The sequence below is a fragment of the Zalophus californianus genome, chromosome 3 (genome assembly GCF_009762305.2).
Source record: "Zalophus californianus isolate mZalCal1 chromosome 3, mZalCal1.pri.v2, whole genome shotgun sequence".
NCBI lineage: Eukaryota > Metazoa > Chordata > Mammalia > Carnivora > Otariidae > Zalophus > Zalophus californianus.
In genome coordinates this window covers 53,817,761-53,838,696 of record NC_045597.1, presented here as the reverse complement: position 1 = coordinate 53,838,696, position 20,936 = coordinate 53,817,761, and the positions used below count along the sequence as shown (strand labels likewise).

The following is a 20,936-nucleotide window of genomic DNA, read 5'->3' as shown; positions in this document are numbered from 1 at the left end:
GCATATGGATAATTGTCTAAGTGGAACACACTCAATTGTAACCACCAAAAAATGTAATAGTGCATCTGTTTAATGTCATACTCTCCAGTGTTAAATTAAAATTATGCTGCAGTCAGCCAATCCAACCGAGAGACTCTTCTGATTAAGTTCTAGCTGACTGTGAACTTCTGTAATTGAGGTATTTTAGTACTTAAACATTCAAACTAGAAAGAAGATGACAGTCTCATACATTTCAAGTGAAGAAGAACCAGAAAGGCTGACTTAAATTATCTAGTGGCAGATTAGCTCGTTGTTTTTACAGGACATCTAGTCAAATGAAGAATAGCAGTTTTGACTCACCACCGTTTTGCATATGTAAATATTAGATTCACGAGTTTATGCTTTGTAAACAAAAGAAAACATTAATCTGGAAGAATCTGGAAAACAGTCTAGCGGGTGTTGATTTTATTTTTCCTCTAGTGGTGTTTTTTTGTTTTGTTTTTTTTGATGGAACACAGGGGAGAAATTACAGAATTACACATTCAATGAGTAGATTGCCTTAGCCTTTTAAGAAATAATCCCCATTAGATTAAGGAGGAGATCTGGGACTGCCGGAGTCATGAATGAAAATGTCTTCCATGGAACTGCTATTCTTTTCAGAAAGCTCCATATGTCTCCCTATGTGTCCCCCATGTGTCCCGATGTCTACAACAATGAATCGCCCAGTGACAGAGCCTCAGGTAGTTTTTGTTATTGTAGTTGTTTTGGTTTTTGTCTATGTGTGTGTATTTTTTGTTGTTGTTTTTTTCTACTGGATCTTGGCTTAATCCCATAGAAGTGGGTAAACCAGAGCAAGCATTTATTCCTTTCTTTACTCATTCATTCATACAGCACCTACTATGTGTTAGGGATGCCCTACTTATTGACCCTACCACTGGTGGATATAGTCTAGTCAGGGAGATACCTATGAAAGGTAGTATTGCATATTAAGTGCTTTGGGAGCATAGAAGTTAGGACAATTAACTTTGCTTGGGTGACTGAGGGAGGGAGGTCTTTATTGCAGAAGAACCCAAGGATGCCGCATGTGGTTGTGCAGGTGCTGCCACAGACAAAGGCACCAGGCCGAATGGGCAAGTGGGAATTAAATCGAGCCCCCGCTTCACTGCTTAACTGTGTGCCCTAGTGAGGAGTCATGGCTCCCTATTGGATGTGGCTGTTTTCTATTTTATAAAGTCATCATATGGGTGGTGCTCATCTGAAAGCATTCTTTAAGTGGAAGAATGAATAGGAATCTGCCAGGCAGAATTCTGGGTAGTGAGCTTGGCACGGAGTCAGGAAAGGACCTGGCACATCCAGGGAAGGATGAGATCATTGGTTTGGATTTTATCTAGTAGAGGTTGGGGAACCAAAAGTATATTTAAATTATTATTAAGGTATAGTTGACACACAGTGTTCCCTTAGTTTCAGGAGTACCATTTTTTGGCGTTGACTTGTGTAAGTTCTTCATATATTTTGGATACAAACCCCTTATCAGCTATATCACTTGCAAATGTCTTCTCCCATCCAGTAGGTTGCCTTTTTGTTTTGTTGATGGTTTTCTTCACTGTGCAGAAGCTTTCTATGTTGGTACAGTCCCAATAGATTATTTTTGCTTTTGTTTCTCTTGACTGAGGAGACAAATCTAGGAAAATGTTGCTATGGCTGATGTCAGAGAAATTCCTGCCTACCTTTTCTTCTAGGAGTTTTATGGTTTCAGGTCTCACATTTCAGTCTTTAATTCACTTTGAATTTATTTTTGTGTATGGTCTAAGAAAATGATACAGTTTCATTCTTTTGCATATAGCTGTCCAGTTTTCCCAGCACTATTTACTGAAGATACTGTCTTTTCCCCAGTGTATAGTCTTGCCTCCTTTGTTGTAGATTAATTGACCATTTATGCATGGGTTTATTTCTGGGCTCTCTCTTCTGTTCCATTGATCTGTATGTCTATTTTTGGTACCATGCTGTTTTGATTACGATGGCTTTGTAGTGGGTCTTGAAATCTGGGGTTGTGATACCTCCAGCTTTGTTATTCTTTCTCAAGATAGCTATGGCTCTTTGGGGTCTTTTGTAGTTCCCTACAAATTTTAGTATCATTGTTCTAGTTCTGTGAAAAATGCTGAACCAGTAATATTTTTTAAGTACAGGAGCACTTGAATTTTTCGATGGTTGGTTCTCTCAGGAGTGTAGGGTGAATGACTGGGGGAACAAGCAAACCCAGAGGGGAGGAAAGGGTTGCCTTAACTATGACTGTGAGGATGGAGGGAGAAAAGGCAGAGGAATGGGCAGAGAGGTTACAGAGGGGTGGACTTCAATCTTTTAACTCTGGATTCCGGGGGAGCAGACTCAGGGAAGGGAGGTATCGTAGGCAGAGCTTGAAACACTGAAAGTTAAGGGTCTAGTGGGTAGCAGGAATGAGGCAGAGACTATAAAGTCACGCTTGTAAAGCGTAAGCATGTGGGATGTGCCCTTGAAGCCATGAGAGTGAACAGATCCCCTGGAGAAGGCATAGAGCAGGAAGAAAAGAACCTGGCAAACTGGCCGGCCAGGAGAAAAGCATCGGTGAGTGAGGACAGTGTGAGTAGGGCACTCTGGATGGAAGTCACGCTGGAGTAGAATGCGATTTAAATGAGCATTCATGGAAGCAGTGGTTTCCATCCCAGTCGCACATTAGAATTATCTATTAAGGTGGTTGTTGCTGTTTTCTTTTAAGGTATCATTGCCTAGATGTTCTGAGTTAATTGGTCTTCTTGAGGGCCCAGGAATCAGTATTGTTTTGAAAAGTTCCCCATATTTGGGGGGCATGGGTGGCTCAGCAGGTTAAACATTTGATTCTTGGTTTCCGCTCAGGTCATGATCTCAGGGTCGTGAGATCGAATCCCGCGTGGGGCTCAGTGGCGAGTCTGCTTAAGATTCTCTGCCCCTCCCCCTGCTAGGGTTCTCTCTCTCTCTCTCTCTCTCTCTCTCTCTCTCTCTCAAATAAATAAATAAACAAATAAATAAAATCTTCAAAAAAGATTCCCATATTTAAGACCACTACCCTTGAATAGTCTTTTAAGAAGTGTAAATAAACCTCAGCAGCTAGCAAGCATATGATGTGATATTTAAAATCACAAGGAGTTAGAGAAGTACAAAAAGGTTTAATGAAGAATCTCTATATTATTAGACATATGAGAACTCTGACAAATATTAGAAAGCTGGGTGGGTAACACTAAGTGTTAGTGCGGCTGTGGGGCACAGGGAGGGACTCTTGTACACCCCGGTGGGTGGGCAGGTTTGGCAACTTAACATCTTAGGCACACCCTCCGGAGCAGCAGTTCCGCCGCTGGATATGGATCCCAGGGAGATCCTCCTGCGGGTCCGTAAGGTAACGTGCACTAGCATGTTCCACTGCAACCTTGGATAGGGTGAGAACCACAGGTCATCTGAGTGGCTTTCTCTGGGAGAGTGGATCAGGTATAATTGGGTGGACATACTCCATAGGATATTACGCAGCCCTCGGAAGCAACAGGTTAGATATGTACATATTCACATGGATGGGTCTTTAAAAAATAGTGCTTAGTAAAAACATAAATAACAAGAAATATGACAAAATCACAAAAAAGGCATCCTCAGAAAACAGTATATATTTTAGAAAAACACACTCCAAGAAAAAAGATAGAAACCCTTGGAAGTAGTTGCCTACGTAGGAGAAGGAAGTGGGGATGACAGAGAAGACATTTTATTTTAAAAAGTGTGATTCCACAGAGATGAAAAGTACAGCATAAGGAATATAGTCAGTAATATCATAACAACACCGTATCATGACAGATGGTGATCACACTTACTGTGGTGAGCATGGAGCAAGGCATATAATTGTCACATCACTATGTTGTGCACCTGAAACTAATATACCATCCTGTGTCAACTATACTTAAATAAGTTTTTAAAAAATAAAAAGTAAAATAAGTACAATTAAAAATAATAAAAAGTGTGATTCCCAGGAAGAATGGAATGGGACAGAAGCCTCGGTGAGAAATGAGGTCCAGGGAGGGAGTGTGTGTGTGTGTGTGTGTGTGTGTGTGTGTGTGTGTGTGTGTGTGTGTGTTTCAATAGAATAAAGCGGTGTTGTCAATGTGTGGATGAAATGACAAATTCCAATAGAATTCTCACTTCCCCTCTTATTTATTCAGTGCCGGCAATAACATTACTCAAGCAGCATATGCTCCTTACAGACATACCAGAAAATTACCTAAAGATCCTTAACCCACTCACCCGTAGAAAGTATCCATATCCTTGTCTATGAACGTGTTGCAAAATTCAGTGAGACCTTTTTGTAACCTGCCGTTTCCGTGGGGGACACAGTGTACTGTGTGCTTCCTCCGTGCGCAGAGATGTTTGTGGTTTTCCCCGGCTGCTTGGAGTCCCGCTGTACAGATGGCCGTCACTGACCGAGCCAACCCCCTTCTGCTGGACACTAGCTGTAGCTGAATCCTGTGGCCCCGCGTGCTGCAGTGAACGGACATAAGCGACCTACCTTTGAAGACGATTTCTTGCCCTTCGTTTGGCTCCTGTTTAAAGGAGGCTTAAGGACTGGATTTGAAACTTGTCTGATATGTAAAAATTCCCCGGGCATCATCGAAGTCCAAGCACCAGCCCCCCCCCCCCCAATCCCACCACCCCCCGCCCCCTCCCCCCCCACTGCCGCTGCCTTCCCCCCCCCCCCCCCGGGGGACCAGTTCCGGGGGCCAGTCATGAATGAGAGCGAAGGAGCAGAGTCCCTCCCCACACTTCGGAAGCAGTCATTTTAGGTACTTGTCACGGTGCCAAAGTACAATATGGGCTCTCTGGTTTCTGTACTTTAATCAATGATGCACAATTAAATCACATACGGTGCTAAGGGAGCTGGTGCAGGATGTGTGTATCACCTCACATGGGAGTCTCACGTGCGCAGGTGGTGAAACCAGAGGTCCAGAGTTTAGGAAACTGCGAGGAAATCACTGTTTATGCTGGGTTGTGGGGGAGGGGACCAAAGTAGGTTCCTACATGTCTATCCAGTGCCAAAGGAGGGAACAGAAGAAGCAAGCCCAAGGGAAAGCACAGCGTGTTTCTCTGAGTGCTGCCTACTCCCCATATCCCCCCAAACGAGGTTTTAAATATTTAACTTAATCCTTCCAATTGGTGGGTTTAAGTGTCAGCAATCCAGCACCAGGGTTTACTCCGGCCTTGGTATTAAGAGCGGCCAGGCTGCTGTGCGGCGGGCCCCAGAGAAGCAGGCCTGATGCTGGAGACCACTACCTCCGCGGCAGGAATGCGCTAACACTGCCCCTTGCGCAGCGCTAGTTACGGGCGGCAGCGGAAGGGAGGCTCTTCTGTCTGTTCACACTAGCCCTGTGTTGTTGAGAATCTTCGGAGTCGATATAGCCGTTTCTGCGGCCCGTTGCGAAGCCTCTCGAATGTGTGTATATTAACATAAAACCCCGGTGCAGAGAACTCGTGCCAGGCAGCACAGTGCTTGCAGCAGACAAGGGGTAAGCCCCAGCATGAGTTGATAGGGCCAGGGAAGCTCAAGGCAAGGCTTACAAAAATCCCTTCAGGGGCCCTGCTTAAAAACAGCAGTGTAGGCCATAGCTTAGTGTTTTGACGGCTTATATCAGCAGTTTTCTCGGCTGATACATTGATTGCAGTTTGGACTTCAGTCCTGCTGATCTAATAAAACATCACCATCATAACAGAGAAAGGAAAAGGGTCTTTTGCAGTCCCAGCCACTTGGTCAAGTAGCTCTGCAGGGCTACTGCTGGAAGGCCAGCCCTCCTGTCTGACGTCAAATGAAGTGACTTTGGGCAACCTGACGAATCACATCCAGTTTTTTTTTTATTATGTAATTTCTTCATCTATCAAAACCTGTTGTCTGTCAACACTATTCCACATATTTTTACAAATACGCCTTTATTCCAAAGACTTTGAGGGTGGCTTCACAGATTCTTAGCACAAACTTGTTTTATTGTGCAGCAGGGTCCCGACAACCTAATAATGTGTTAGAACCCGTGATATTGGGGTGCCTGGGTGGCTCAGTCGGTTAAGTGTCTGCCTTCAGCCCAGGTCATGATCCCGGAGTCCTGGGATGGAGTCCTGCATTGGGCTCCTTGCTCAGTGGGGAGCCTGCTTCTCCCTCTCCCTCTGTTCTCTCTCCCCCCTCTCTTAAGCAAATAAATAAAATATTAAAAAAAAACCCTGCAATATTGTTACACTAAGTCATGGGGGTGGGGGCACAAAAGTTAACTGAATTAATTAAGCTTTAAGACATGCAAAGCTATTGGATTAAGCTATTAAGACATGCAAAAATCTTCTCATGCATTGGAATGTTACAGTCACCTGGCCTTCCAGCCTACTTATCTCAAATGTTCTTACGTTGACAGCAATTGCTGACCATCCAGGAGGAGTTAAACAACAAAAAGTCAGAACTGGAACAAGCAAAGGAAGAACAGTCACACACGCAGGCATTACTTAAAGTCCTCCAGGAACAGGTAAGCTGAGGCAGCAGCTCCGATTCGGGCACCATTTCCATCCTGGGCACATACACCCCTTCTGCCCGACAGGCGCCCAGCTGTTTCTGCAGTCCATCTGCTGTCTGATCCACCCGTGCCCCGTCACAACTTTGCGGCAGCACTACTACGTGGAATTCGTAAGCTTTCTCCCTCCTTCCCCGATGGGGACCACCCAAGCCCTCCAGTGACATGTGAAAGTTTACTCCAAAAGACAAATGAATTTTTAATAGTATTTATTTTAATAATAAAATAAAGTTTTAAAGTATCGGAGATGCGGATGTGTGTCAAAGCAAGCAGCTAGTTTCCCCTTAAGTGTAACAGCGAGGAAGATGCATTTAGCATCACCTGCGGCACTCAGGCAGACAAATGAAGAGGAATGACTGATTCATAGGGACGTTAAAAAAAAAAAAGAAAAATCATCCCCGTGCATCAAGGCACTTATCTAATAACCACAGTGAGCAACAAACCTTTTCTATGAAGTTTGTAAATCTGACCATTTCATCCCGGCTTTCTTTGATACTGAAGTGTGGCCAGACATTGATAAGTGGATTTGGAAGTATTGTCTTACAACAGCGTAAGATGGATTGCTCAGCAGCAGGGGGAAATCTGAGTGAAATCTGAGCCCAGTATCTACACAGGAGAGCTCTTGAAATGCTTTCCTATTTCTGGCCTTCCCATGCTGCCAACGATGGAATGAATGGTAATTGGGAGGAGGGGAAAAAAAAATCACACAGAGTAACCCCAACCTTTTGGGGTAATCAAATTTAGCTTGTTTTACATTTTTTTTCACCCACAGTGGCTTATGCAAAGGTTATTTGTACCATATAAATAACATCAAAAATGATATTGCTGAAAATATGTCATCGGGAGAATATAGCCAGCTGTGACTCAGTCACTTTACAAGCGGTTTTTAGATCTTTGTGGCTTAGGAGCAGGAAAATACAGTTTTCGTTCCTTTCCCCTGAAAGTATTAGGTGACTTGTGAGTGAAAAGTGGTGATGTTGGATACTTCATAAGCTTTGGAGGAAAATGCTTTTTGAGACTGGTGATTATGTGATTAGGACAGATTGAGTAATGTAGACTGAGGCTGAATCTGTATGATTTTGGGTGACGTACGATTGGACGAAAACTACTGACTGAATTCGCAGTGGCCGGCTAGCTAGGAGCCCCTAAACTCACTGGGCTTTCCTCCTGTGCGTGACTGAAAGACTTCCAGAAGAGTAGCGCTGATTTGGTCCAAATTTGCTCCTGATCAGCCAGAACTCTGAGCTTTGCTGTTCTGTGCTCTCCCTCCTTCCTCCCCAACCCCCGCCATTCCCCCCTCTCCTCGATTTGCTGGGATGGGGAGGGGTGGATTTCTCCTTTTTCCAGATGACTCAGATCTTTTCTGTACATTGTCTTTTTAGACATGATGCTATTGCACACTACAGGATAGTGAAAACTTAGCTTTTATATTCACTGGAAAACCCAAAAGTTCAGTTGACTCGCCTTATTGCAGTCTGGAACCCAACCCACAATACCTCTGAGCTCTGCCTGTATTTTGATTTGAGGTCTAAGCCCCCATCACAAAAAGAGATTCTGAGGTTTGCAGAAAGCACCGGAATCTTCTTGTTAGGGCCTGCATTTTTAGAGAGGAGAAAGTGCACACACAGGCTGTAGTGCAACATTGCACTCCATCTCCATTACTTAAAAAAAAAATGGGGAACGTGAAGAAGATCCAGAACAACTAAAATCACTAAAGAGCTAGAAAATACGACTGGGAAGGAATCGTTTTTAGATCTGCTGTGCTCATTTAAATGGGATAGCTCTTTTCAAGCAAAGACATCAAAAGTACGTCTGTCTGAGAAGGCCAGTGACACACTGCAAGCAAACGCATTTGGTTGCTATTGCCGCCCCCAGGCTGTTTTCCCGGGAGCCCCTAGCCGGGTGCCCCTGTCATTCTTGCAGTTGGGAGCACACAGTGGACACGTTCCTTCCATCTCCTTGCAGGCAGCCACCCGCACACAGACATACACTTGAAAACGCACCTCTATACCTCTGTGAGCATTGTCCCGTGAGGCTTTCTTTGGACTTATGTAGAGTAACTACATATCTAAACACTTTTTCGGTGCCTGCATAGACAGGGCCTAAACAAGTAGCATCACTCCTGGAAAGTATGACTGCATGCGCCTAGAGCTTTGCTATCATTCACACACACACACACACACGCACACACACACACACGCACGCACGCAGTGGAAAAGATACACCTTTTTCTGAAGACCCGGTACTTTGCTATTCAAAATGATGCCATTTGATGAGAATCCTAAAAGAAAGAACAGGTCATGAGGCCAGACACTTACCATCATTAGGCCCTGCCCCATCCCCATCAGGGGAGGCAGGATTATTCCCTAGACTCCCCAGAAGGTTCCCAGCCTTCCTTGTTTGCTAGGATGCAGCTTCTCTCGGTCGCTTCAGGCCCCACTGGCTCCTGCCCTTCACCTCTTTTCCAAAGGTGGCAGCCTCTGACATCTGGAGCTTCTTCACAAGCCCAGGTATCATCAGCCAGGACACTCCGCTCCATCTGGAGGAGAGGAGCAGCTAGAGGAGAGGACAGGCAGAGAGGCCAGTGAGGGCAAAGCAGCGGCCAGCCTGCAGGTGCAGGAGGGAGCGGTGGCCTGCCGTGGCTCTGGCAGAAGAGGGCAGGGGAGGGAACAGGACTGGTGGGCAGGGAGTACGAGGAGAGCCCACGGGAGTGTTCCAAGACAGGAGGACATGGAGTAGCGGGATGGAATCTTTTTACTAGGGAGGAGAGCAGTGAGCTTGTCTGTGTTGGTAAACTTGTAAAGGTGGAACTGGCTTTCACGACATGATCCTTTACTTCCATGGCAAGATAGCAAGGCCTTCCCCGTTGTGTCAGGGAAGCAGAGCAGAGAGGGTTGGTGAGGAGAAATGTGAGGAACACCTGCAAGCGGAAACCTTCCGCGAGGAACACAGAGAGGGTTTTAGGTCCTTCTGTGCCCTCTGATAATGGCTGGTCTTGCTATCATTGTGGGGCTCGTTCGCTTTTCATGTCTGTAACACATTGTAGTTGTTGTGTGCAGAAACATCAGTGAGGGGGCCCTGAAAACCAGTGGGCAGAATTCTTGTTTCTCAAGCGGGAGCCATGTGGAAATGAGCCAAAGAGCCTCTGGTCCATAGTCAGCTGCCCCAGCCTCAGTTTCTCCTTGTTACCCCTCCTTTGGCAAAGCCCCTTTCATGGCATGGAGAGCATGTGGCTTTCTTGCTGAGAATTGGACATTGTCTTAAGAAAAAAAAAAAAGAAAAGAAAAGAAGAAGCTTTCATTTTAGTATGTACAAATAACCAGAAAGAACCAGTAAGTATTCTGGATCAGACACATTGTCAGTATAGCCACATTTATTTTCTTCTTTTCTTTCCAACTTTAAGCATTTATTTCCTGCCCTGAATACTTTATCTTCGGCATAAAAAAAGATGATGACAAAGATGCTGCTTCCTGAGCACTAATAAGCCAGGAAGAAATACTGGTGAGCCGCTGCAAGGTCTGCTCACCCTTTGCCCTTGCTCTCTGCTTCCAAATGTCTGCTTCGAGCCGGGCGAGGATAAAATGCCAATTAAAGGTTTCCAGAAATCTCCTGATAAGTGATCTCTCCTAAGCCTTCTGAGAGAAAGTAAATAGAGGACTGTTTTCAAATGTTCACTGTTAAAAATCTCATTTGAGAAATAGCTTTTCTTCTGATGCCTCAGTGACCAAGGAAATGTTTCCCCAATTCTTCCTTTACAAAAAGAAAATCATCTTTTTTTTTCTTAGGCCTCCAGAAACAATGCCAGTCATTCAAATATGTTCTCAAGGAAGACATGTCGAGTAGCCCTGCGGCATGTTAGAACAACCGGAAATACATCATTCACGAGTAATCGTTTCTATAACATCATTTAGCTGGTGGCAACTTGCAAACACTGCAGGGTTGAAATTAATAGCAATACAACTAGGAAATGAAATCATTTGTTATTCTTAAGAACCAATTTTATACATTTTATGCCTATGGAACTGCTTTCTAATCTCATTATTTAAAAAATAATGATCAAGACCCATTTATTTTTTGCCAGCCATCAAGTTTTATAAAATATTGGTCTCAAACTGGTTTCAATAAGACTCATTAGAATTATGTGCTCCATCTGTTTTTTTTTTCCTCGCAAGTTTTATAAAGTGTGACCTCAAGATAAATCAGAGTTAACAGGATGATATATACTTAACAGATACGCTTGCTTATTCATTTGGGATTTTTTATTTGTTTTTGTTTTTTCTTTTGCAGTTAAAAGGTACCAAGGAAATGGTCGAGACCAATGGCCACAGCCATGAGGACACAAATGTAGGTACCACTAACCTGATATTTGCTCTTGTTTCTTGATATTGGTTGAATGCCCACAGGTATGTGGCACTTTATTTATAACACCGAGGAAGTCAGAAGCCCTGCCTCTCAGTGGCTTATTAAGATTACTATGAATGGTTTGGCAATAAAATATGGTAGACAGGCACTGCTGTTATTAGCTGAGATTACCGAACGTCAATTTCAAGGTACTTGAGCCAATCTGTATTGTTAAAATTCTCATCTTAGCGAATTTCTTTGAGCCCTTTATATTTTCAAAGCTATATACTAATGATGGGTTGGGAGGACAAATGGAACGAGACCAAACAAGGTAATAAGTTGTATATTGCATGTATATTTATTAAGTTTGCTTGTCACTGAAGATGGTAATGAAATGATTGTTATGCTGGAGAGGTTTCAGAGCAAACCCCTTCTCTCAGAAAAGCCCTTGAAAGCATTGCCTCTCTTGTTTCTGACGCAGTAGTGTGGTGCATCCATCTTCTTGACACAAGATCCCAGTTAGCACCCCGACTTCCTATCTCAGTGTTCCTTGCGTATCCAGTTGCCCAACCTTAGTCAAGTACTCTCTTTGCCTTGGAAGGTCCTTTGTCCCAGGTGAAATATTATGCCATGCAGATCATTGTCCCTCCCTGTGTTTGATGGTTTTGCTTTTGTCTTTTTGAAAATCTCTCTGATAATCTGTATGTGTTTGGTTATCCCCATCACAGAAAATGCTTACTAAGCAGTTCTTTTCATATAACACAGAATCAGACATGGTAATGAATGCCTGATTAAGCTAGAGCTAGGAGAAATTATATACTTCATGTTCACTCTTGTTTTAATTATATACTGCAGAAAGCCTGACATAGAAAGTACCAAAAAATCCCTCTTAATAACTACTGTTCCTACCAAACATATATTTAATGTCTGACGTTTATTGAGAACCTACTGTGTACATGGACCTCTGCTAAATGCTGGCAGTGGGGGTGGTTACAAAGAAACATAAGACTTGCCGTCTGCCCTCAAAGAACTTATAACTGAGGGGTGCCTGGGTGGCTCAGTTGTTAAGCGTCTGCCTTCGGCTCAGGTCATGATCCCACGGTCCTGGGATCGAGCCCTGCATTGGGCTCCCTGCTCCACGGGAAGCCTGCTTCTCCCTCCCTCACTCCCCCTGCTTGTGTTCCCTCTCTCACTGTGTCTCTCTCTGTCAAATAAAAAAAAAAAAAAAAGAAAAGAACTTAAAACTGAGTAGAGGAATAAGGGGACACTTGGGTGATATACAAGATGTGATAAGTGTACAGGAAGGTGAGGCAGCTATGACGTGATGTAGTTTGAAATCTGGACTTTGCAGGTTATTACCCGTGTCAGCTGGGGACAGGTGAGCCCTTCTGAGCTTCATATTCCTGTTTGTAAAACAGATAGCAAAGCCACCCTCAGAAATGTGTCACGATGTTGTAATGAGCGAAGGCATGTGAAAACCTTAAGGTGGTATTACTATGGTTTCTTTCTGGTGGATAATTAAGAATGGCTTTCCGGGGGGCACCTGGGTGGCTGTCTTTTTAAACGTCTGCCTTCAACTCAGGTCATGATCCCAGGGTCCTGTGATTGAGCCTGACATCGGGCTCCCTGCTCAGCTGGGAGTCTGCTTCTCTATCTCCTTCTGCCCCTCCCAACTGCTTGTGCACGCGCGCGCTCTCTCTCTCTCTCTGTGTGCATCAAATAAATAAATAAAATCTTAAAAAAAAAAAATGGCTTCCCAGAGCTGTGAGATTTGGGTTGGCTCTGAAGAATGGAGAGGACTGAGAAAGTAGAAAAGGAGAGGAGGAAGCCATTCATACAGAGCTCTCCACAGGCAATATTTCTACCTAAGTAGTTTCTCTTCCCACTTGAATATTTCATAAGCCCCATCCTTACCCTAGAGCTTTTTTCCAGGGTCCTGTCCTCCAGTGACACACTGCTGCCACATTCTCAACCAGAACCTTCACATTCTCTCCCCTCAGTCAGTCCCTCTGTGCCTTCCGTCAAATCCAGCAAGCCAGCCAAAATGGCAGTATGCCTTAGTTTCCTGGTCTGTAAATGGGGATGGAGTTACCTGCCTTTCTTTCCATAAGGCTGATGGTGAGAAGCAAATGAGAGAATGGACATGGAATTACTTTGTAACTGACATTCTGAGCAGGATTTAGTTATGATTATGAGCTCATCTGTTGGTTAAATTAAATTGACGATACTTGTGAAGATAAGCCTACGACAATATCTAGTCCCTAGGCTCTCATTTTGAGAAACATCAAAAGCCATTCATTATTAAATGAAAAAAGTGGAAGATCATCTTTGAGTTCTTTTGTCCTTCCTAAAGGAAAGTTTTTAGCTTTGAAAAACTCCTCTCTGGAATGCAGGATGTGGGCTTTGTAATCAGCAGAAGAAATGACTGTTGGGAGATGGGGTTCAGGCCAAGTAGGAGGGAGGAGCAGCACCGTAACCAGAGGTGGGTGAGATACTTGTGGAAGATCGAGCCCAGCCACACTTGCTGGTCACCACTGGTGGCCACTGCCTCACCGGCCCGAAGGTGAGGGTAGTCATCATAATCACTGCCTGTTCGTTCAGAGGTTTCCCAGTAGGTGGGCTCTTCACTTGTCTTTCTCTGTTTTGTCTGTAGTGTTGTCTCCCTTGGGCAGTTTCCCTACCACCTTCACTGGGGTGATGTGAATGAAAAGAAACAAAAATTAGTTTTTTTGGCCACATATGAGAAGCACTTGTGCAATATCTTGTGGAGATATTTTTAAATGTCTGCAATGAAGTCTGTGTCTCATCTAAAGTTTCTATCAGCTCTGCAGTGGTAGAAGAAATCAAGGCTTTCAAACCAGACTGAGAGGTTTTGAGTCCATTTTGACCCCCAAATAGCCATGTGACCAGGGCAAGTTATTCAACCTTTCTGAACTTTACCTTCCCCATCCATAATTGTGCTCAGGGAAACCATGTACATAAACACTTGGCTCAGACTACGTACTCAACATACCAGTTCCCTCTCTCTACTTAACAACATAAATAGTATTTAATGTGGAAGGCGGGATTTTGACAGGATGAATTTTAATGCAGATCATGAGGTTTAAAGCCTCTGACCCAGAGGTTACTGACAAAGACATACAGATTTTTTTTTTCACTATAATTATTCACATGGGCAGAAATTTTATATATTATTTATTAATAACAATTATATAGGACTGGTCCTGGCTTAGCTGGATATTCTTGTGACAGTTGACAAGTGCTTTTTAAAAACAATACATTTTATTGTAAAGGAAGTAGTTTGTAAGGAACTGGAAAATTACAGAAAAAAAATACAGAGGTAAAAGAAAAGCACTTAGTATCTCATTACTCAGAGATAACCACCATTAATGTTTTATTTTCCTCCTTTCCAGTCATGTGCATATATATGACCAGAGGGAAAAACCCATAAATAAATATTATCATATTGTTTTCAGTTTTGTACCTTTTTGATTTCTCATTATATCATAAATATTTTCTTGTCACCAAATGTTCCTCAAAGACGTGATTCTTAATGACTGCATAATGTAGATACACAATAACTGAACCACAGACCTATGTGTTAGGCATTTAACTTCCCATTTTTTTACTCTTATAAATAATGCTGTAATTAACATGCCCGTAAATCTTGTTCTGCATCTTTTATATTTGTTTCTGGGGGATACCGTATATTAATAGCTGTGTCATCAAGTCTGGCAGGGAGCGTCAGATTTACAGAATTGTTTAGCATTTAGAATGTGGTGTGGCAGATGCCCACTTATGGTATCCATTAGTAGTCCTGAAGGGACCCATAAAAAATATGTCTAGTCTTGAAATTTACTAACTCTGTTGCCTTAGTCCCAAGAGTTGTCAGGCTGATGGGATGTTAACCACACCTAGATTTGGTGTGCTACTATTATTTTTCTCCTCTTTTTACATTTTATTGAGCAACCAGTGTCTGACCAACACCACCTGAGGTCCCCAAACTGAAGCGCCATACAAAACCTACCCTTATCCCCTATCACAAGATCGGCAAGCTCATGCACATGAGAAAAGTTTTCTGAGGTCTGATTTAAAACCATCAGAGCCAGAAACTGAGATCACCTGCAAAGGTTTTTTGATTTAATTAATTTTTGATTAATTAATTTTTGATTTAAATAGGTTTTTCCTTCTGTTTGGAACTGGATACATTAATGACAGCTGGGCAGTCCAACCTTCTAAGTGTAGCCGAGTTTAACACTAGCCTTGATCATAGTTCATTTAGAGATTTCAGTTATGCCAGACCCAATTTCCTTTCCTAAAATGCAAACTATGAATTTTATTTTTGTCTCTGAGCTATCTCGTAATCCCCAGAACTGCTAAACAACTAGCCTGGCCCCTGGTAATTATGCATAACAGATACCCAAATCTAAAAAAAAAAAAAAAGATCATCTGTGCTCATCTTGCATCTCTTTTTTATGACCTTCCTCCGAGAGCTATCCCCCCACCTGTGATCCTTACATGTGAATGTTTGGTGAGAACGTGGAGGGGAAGGGAGAGGATGCGAGAAATGTAGGAAGTTGGAGGAATCAAGTAAAGTGGCAGCTGAAGCCTGCAGTATATAAACAGTTTGGTCTAAAAGTTTTCCACGAATTTCCACTGCTCCTGCGCTGTGTGTGCTATACTAAAGCCGCGACACCACATCTTCTGGTTGCCCAGTTCAGGCCCACATACTGGGGTCAGAGGAATCATTTGCAACCTGTAAAGAGACTTAATTCATGTAAAGAGAAGTTTCCCACTGTCAAGTACAACACCCTTCCCACCTAACAATAAAACAAAAACATAAAAGAGAAAAGACTTTTCAGTTTTTCACGCTGCCTCTGTAAGAAAGTAAATCCTCAGAGTTGTCTTTAAATCTGTCGGAGTAAAGATGTTAGGAGTGTAGAGAAGAGATACTGTGTGAAGAACATTCTTCAAGTTTAGCACCCCGCAGCGGAAAGCCACTCTTAACCATGTATTTTAATGATGTCTATGGCAGAACTTCTGCAAGAGCTGGGTCCTTTGCCCAGTTTCAGAACGTGGCTTTCATCCTTGAGGCTGGCGAGCAGGAGAGGTAAAAATATACACTGATGTGGTAAACAAGGCAGGAAAGAAAAAAGCCCCATGGGAAAATGGGCCCGTACTCTCAAACGGCAAAGATAACTGGGCTCCATCCTTTCTTCCCATAACAACTTGCCACCTGCTCTTGGGGGCCTTGCCAACCTGGAAATGGAGGGGAGCAGACAAGGAAAGGACTCGCTCTTCCCAAACCTCATCCCACAGGCTCTATGAGGGCAACATGAGCCTCTGACCTGGCGAGCATGCGCCTAGCGGGACTGGGGAGTGAGACTACAGACGTCACAGTTCCTCCAGCCCTGGGAATCTCTCTTCTCACCGTGTCCAGCCACCCTCAGCCTTACGGAGTTTCCACTTTGTCCTGCCATCCTCTTTTCACTCTGTTAATTAAGTAGTCATTGAGGGAGGCGGCAGCAGAGTGTAGGGGTTTGGATCAGGTCTGGGCACCAAGCGGCCTGGCCTCAATCCTGGCTCTGCCCCTCACTGTCCAGGAAACCTTGAATGATAACTACCCCCTTGCACCAACATTTTTTTCATTTCTAAAATGAAGGTAATCACACCTGCTTCACAGGGTTATTGTGAGCATGGCTTAGTGGTGTGGACACCATTGGTACCTGTTAGGTATTGTTATTACCCCGGCCTTCCACAGGCCAGAGGCTGTGCCAGGTTCTGGAGATCCATCGGTGAGTCATGTCAACGTGGTTCTAGCCCAGGTGGAGCTGACCTCCTATCACGCGCCCCACCCTTACCAAAACTTGCTTGTCCTCTGTGTCCTTCTAGCAGGCCTCACTCTCCACCATCAAGTTAGTATCACAGTGGGCATCACAGACTTGGTAAGGTAACTTATTTGCACGTTTCCAGTAACTCTCTGGAGATGAGCCCTTTATCGGAAGGATTGGATCCATGGAGAACAGATTCTGACAGGAATGGGATGTGATACATAGATATATAAGGAGCTTTAGGACGCTTGAGAAGCTCAACTAGAAAACTAGTGGCCACTTTGTCTTTCTTCAGGGAAAGATGGACCCACATATGTAGGTGCCTGAGGTCACCCTTGCTCGGTAGATGTTTAAAAATCAAGAAGGTGGACTTGTCGTGGATGAAAATTTCCTTTACCCTGTAATATGTGACTCTCCTCATATACTAAATGCTGACATCCAGAACTTGGTCTTCTCCTCAAATTACAGCTCCGGCAGCATCATTGCTTTTCTCCTGCTGGTGCCCCCTTCCCCGTCCTCTACCCCTCCTACCCACACCCCCAGCAGCCTTACCACGTTTTCTGCTGTGAATTAACGACATGTCCTGCTATTACCATGAAATCCATAATTCTGTCTAAAAACAACCCCAAACACATCCCAACCCTGCACTCTCGAAAGGGACCGATGCCTGGAAGAGGCCCTGTACCACTTTCTGGCTCACAGAGCCCCAGCTCCTGCCATCAAAAACAGGCTGAGGCTGGCTTCATGGTCGGTGCTTTTGTTTCCAGTACACACATGAGAAGTTGTCTTAGAAAGCTCCTCACTCCCAACCGACAGTGTATTTCCCCAGCTGGAGCTGGGGGCTACGGGTCTGTCCTTTTTCTCAGGATAGGAGTCAACTCGGTAGTAGCTGCTTAATGGATTTGGAGCAGGTAACGGGATAAGCACATGTCTAATAAAGCTGACGGGTTGGGTTTAGAGAAGTGGAAATGCCTTCTTTCCAACCAGAACAGGTTAGAGAAGAATAGGCAAAAGGGACCTAAATTTCAGCTCTATGTAAAATAGCCTGACATGGACATGGCTGCCTAGATAGCTGCAGCCAAGATCTGAAACAAATTTTTCGATTTTGGAGACCGAATGTACTTTGCCCAAAAGGTTGAATGATCCCAGCTGATGTAGAAGCAAAAGCAATTGTTTAAGATGGAAAACTGGTAACAAGTAGATCCAATATCCATACATATGAATGCTTCTTATCTTAAAAGCACCATTTATCAGAAAGTAACACAGACAATATACAGTAACAGTCACCTTACAGACAATACAATGGCACTAAATTCATACCTTTCAATAATTACCCTGAATGTAAGTGGGCTCAATGCCCCAATCAAAAGACACAGGCTATCAGATTGGATTAAAAAACAAGACCCATCAATATGCTGTCTGCAAGAGACTCATTTTAGACCCAAAGACACCCCCAGATTGAAAGTGAGGGGGTGGAAAACCATTTACTATGCTAATGGACACCAAAAGAAAGCCGGGGTGGCAATCCTTGTATCAGACAAATTAGATTTTAAAACAAAGACTGTAGGGCGCCTGGGTGGCTCAGTTGGTTAAGTGACTGCCTTCGGCTCAGGTCATGATCCTGGAGTCCTGGGATCGAGTCCCATATCGGGCTCCCTGCTCAGTGGGGAGTCTGCTTCTCCCTCTGACCCTCTTCCCTCTTGTGCTCTCTGTCTCTCATTCTCTCTCTCTCAAATAAATAAAATCTTTAAAAAAAAAAAAACACAAAGACTGTAATAAGAGATGAAGAAGGACACTACATCCTACTTAAAGGGTTTATCCAACAAGAAGATCTAACAATTGTAAATATCTATGCCCCTAACATGGGAGCAGCCAATTATATAAGGCAATGAATAACAAAAGCAAAGAAACACATTGACAACAATACAGTAATAGTGGGGAACTTTAACACCCCCCTGACTGAAATGGACAGATCATCTAAGCGAAAGATCAACAAGGAAATAAAGACTTTAAATGACACACTGGACCAAATGGACTTCACAGACATATTCAGAACACTCCATCACAAAGCAACGGAATACACATTCTTCTCTAGTGCCCATGGAACAGTCTCCAGAATTGATCACATCCTAGGTCACAAATCAGGTCTCAACTGGTACCAAAAGATTGGGATTATTCCCTGCTTATTTTCAGACCACACTGCTTTGAAACTAGAACTCAATCACAAGAGGAAAGTCGGAAAGAACTCAGATACATGGAGGCTAAAGAGCATCCTACCAAAGAATGAATGGGTCAACTGGGAAATTAAAGAAGAATTAAAAAAATTCATGGAAACCAATGAAAATGAAAACACAACGGTTCAAAATCTTTGGGATACAGCAAAGGCAGTCCTGAGAGGAAAGTATATAGCAATACAAGCCTTTCTCAAGAAACAAGAAAGGTCTCAAATACACAACCTAACCCTACACCTAAAGGAGCTGGAGAAAGAACAGCAAATAAAGCCTAAACCCAGCAGGAGAAGAGAAATCATAAAGATCAGAGCAGAAATCAATGAAATAGAAACCAAAAGAACAGTAGAACAGATCAATGAAACTAGGAGCTGGTTCTTTGAAAGAATTAACAAGATTGATAAACCCCTGGCCAGACTGATCAAAAAGAAAAGAGAAATGACCCAAATCAACAAAATCATGAATGAAAGAGGAGAGATCACAACCAACACCAAAGAAATACAAACAATTATAAGAACATATTATGAGCAACTCTATGCCAGCAAATTAGATAACCTGGAAGAAATGGGTGCATTCCTAGCGATGTATCAACTACCAAAATTGAACCAGGAAGAAATAGAAATCCTGAACAGACCTATAACCACTAAGGAAATTGAAGCAGTCAACAAAAATGTCCCAACAAACAAAAGCCCAGGGCCAGATGGCTTCCCAGGGGAATTCTATCAGACATTTAAAGAAGAATTAATACCTGTTCTCCTGAAACTGTTCCAAAAAATAGAAATAGAAGGAAAACTTCCAAACTCATTTTATGAGGCCACCATTACCTTGATCCCAAAACCAGACAAAGACCCCATGAAAAAGGAGAATTACAGACCAATATCCTTGAAGAACATGGATGCAAAAATTCTCACCAAAATACCAGCCAATAGGATCCAACAGTACATTAAAAGGATTATTCACCATGACCAAGTGGGATTTATCCCTGGGCTGCAAGGTTGGTTCAACATCCGCAAATCAATCAACGTGATACAATACATTAACAAAAGAAAGAACAAGAATCATATGATCCTCTCAATAGATGCAGAAAAAGCATTTGACAAAGTACAGCATCCTTTCTTGATCAAAACTCTTCAGAGTATAGGGATAGAGGGTACATACCTCAATATCATAAAAGCCATCTATAAAAAACCTACAGCGAATATCATTCTCAATGGGGAAAAGCTGAGAGCCTTTCCCCTAAGGTCAGGAACACGGCAGGGATGTCCAGTATCACCACTGCTATTCAACATAGTATTAGAAGTCCTACCCACAGCAATCAGAAAACAAAAAGAAATCGAAGGCATCCATTGACCTTTGAGGAAATCAAACTCTCACTCTTTGCAGATGGTATGATACTGTATGTGGAAAACCCAAAAGACTCCACCCCAAAACTGCTAGAACTCATACAGGAATTCAGTAAAGTAGTAGGATATAAAATCAATGCACAGAAATCAGTGGCATTCCTATACACCAACAACAAGACAGAAGAGAGACAAATCAAGGAGTCGATCCCATTTACAATTGCAGCCAAAACCATAAGATACCTAGGAATAAATTTAACCAAAGAGGCAAAGGATCTGTACTCAGAAAACTATAAAATACTCATGAAAGAAATTGAAGAAGACACAAAGAAATGGAAAAACGTTCCATGTTCATGGATTGGAAGAACAAGCATTGTGAAGATGTCAATGCTACCTAGAGCAATCTACACATTCAATGCAATCCCCATCAAAATACCATCCACTTTTTTCAAAGAAATGGAACAAATAATCCTAAAATTTGTATGGAACCAGAAGAGACCCCGAATAGCCAGAGGAATCTTGAAAAAGAAAAGCAAAGCTGGCAGCATCACAATTCTGGACTTCCAGCTCTATTACAAAGCTGTCATCATCAAGACACTATGGTACTGGCACAAAAACAGACACATA

General features: G+C 43.1%; 1 protein-coding gene across 6 annotated transcripts in view; it reads left to right on the top strand.

Annotated features, from left to right (window-relative positions):
* The window catches only part of ENOX1 (ecto-NOX disulfide-thiol exchanger 1), a 555,783-nt gene that overhangs the window by 471,240 nt on the left and 63,607 nt on the right, over positions 1-20,936 (top strand). For all 6 annotated transcript variants that reach the window (XM_027591387.2, XM_027591386.2, XM_027591388.2 and 3 more), the window contains 2 exons: positions 6,417-6,524; positions 10,857-10,913. In XM_027591387.2, the coding sequence (XP_027447188.1) occupies positions 6,417-6,524; positions 10,857-10,913 (165 nt within the window). The remainder of the gene's footprint in view (positions 1-6,416; positions 6,525-10,856; positions 10,914-20,936) is intronic.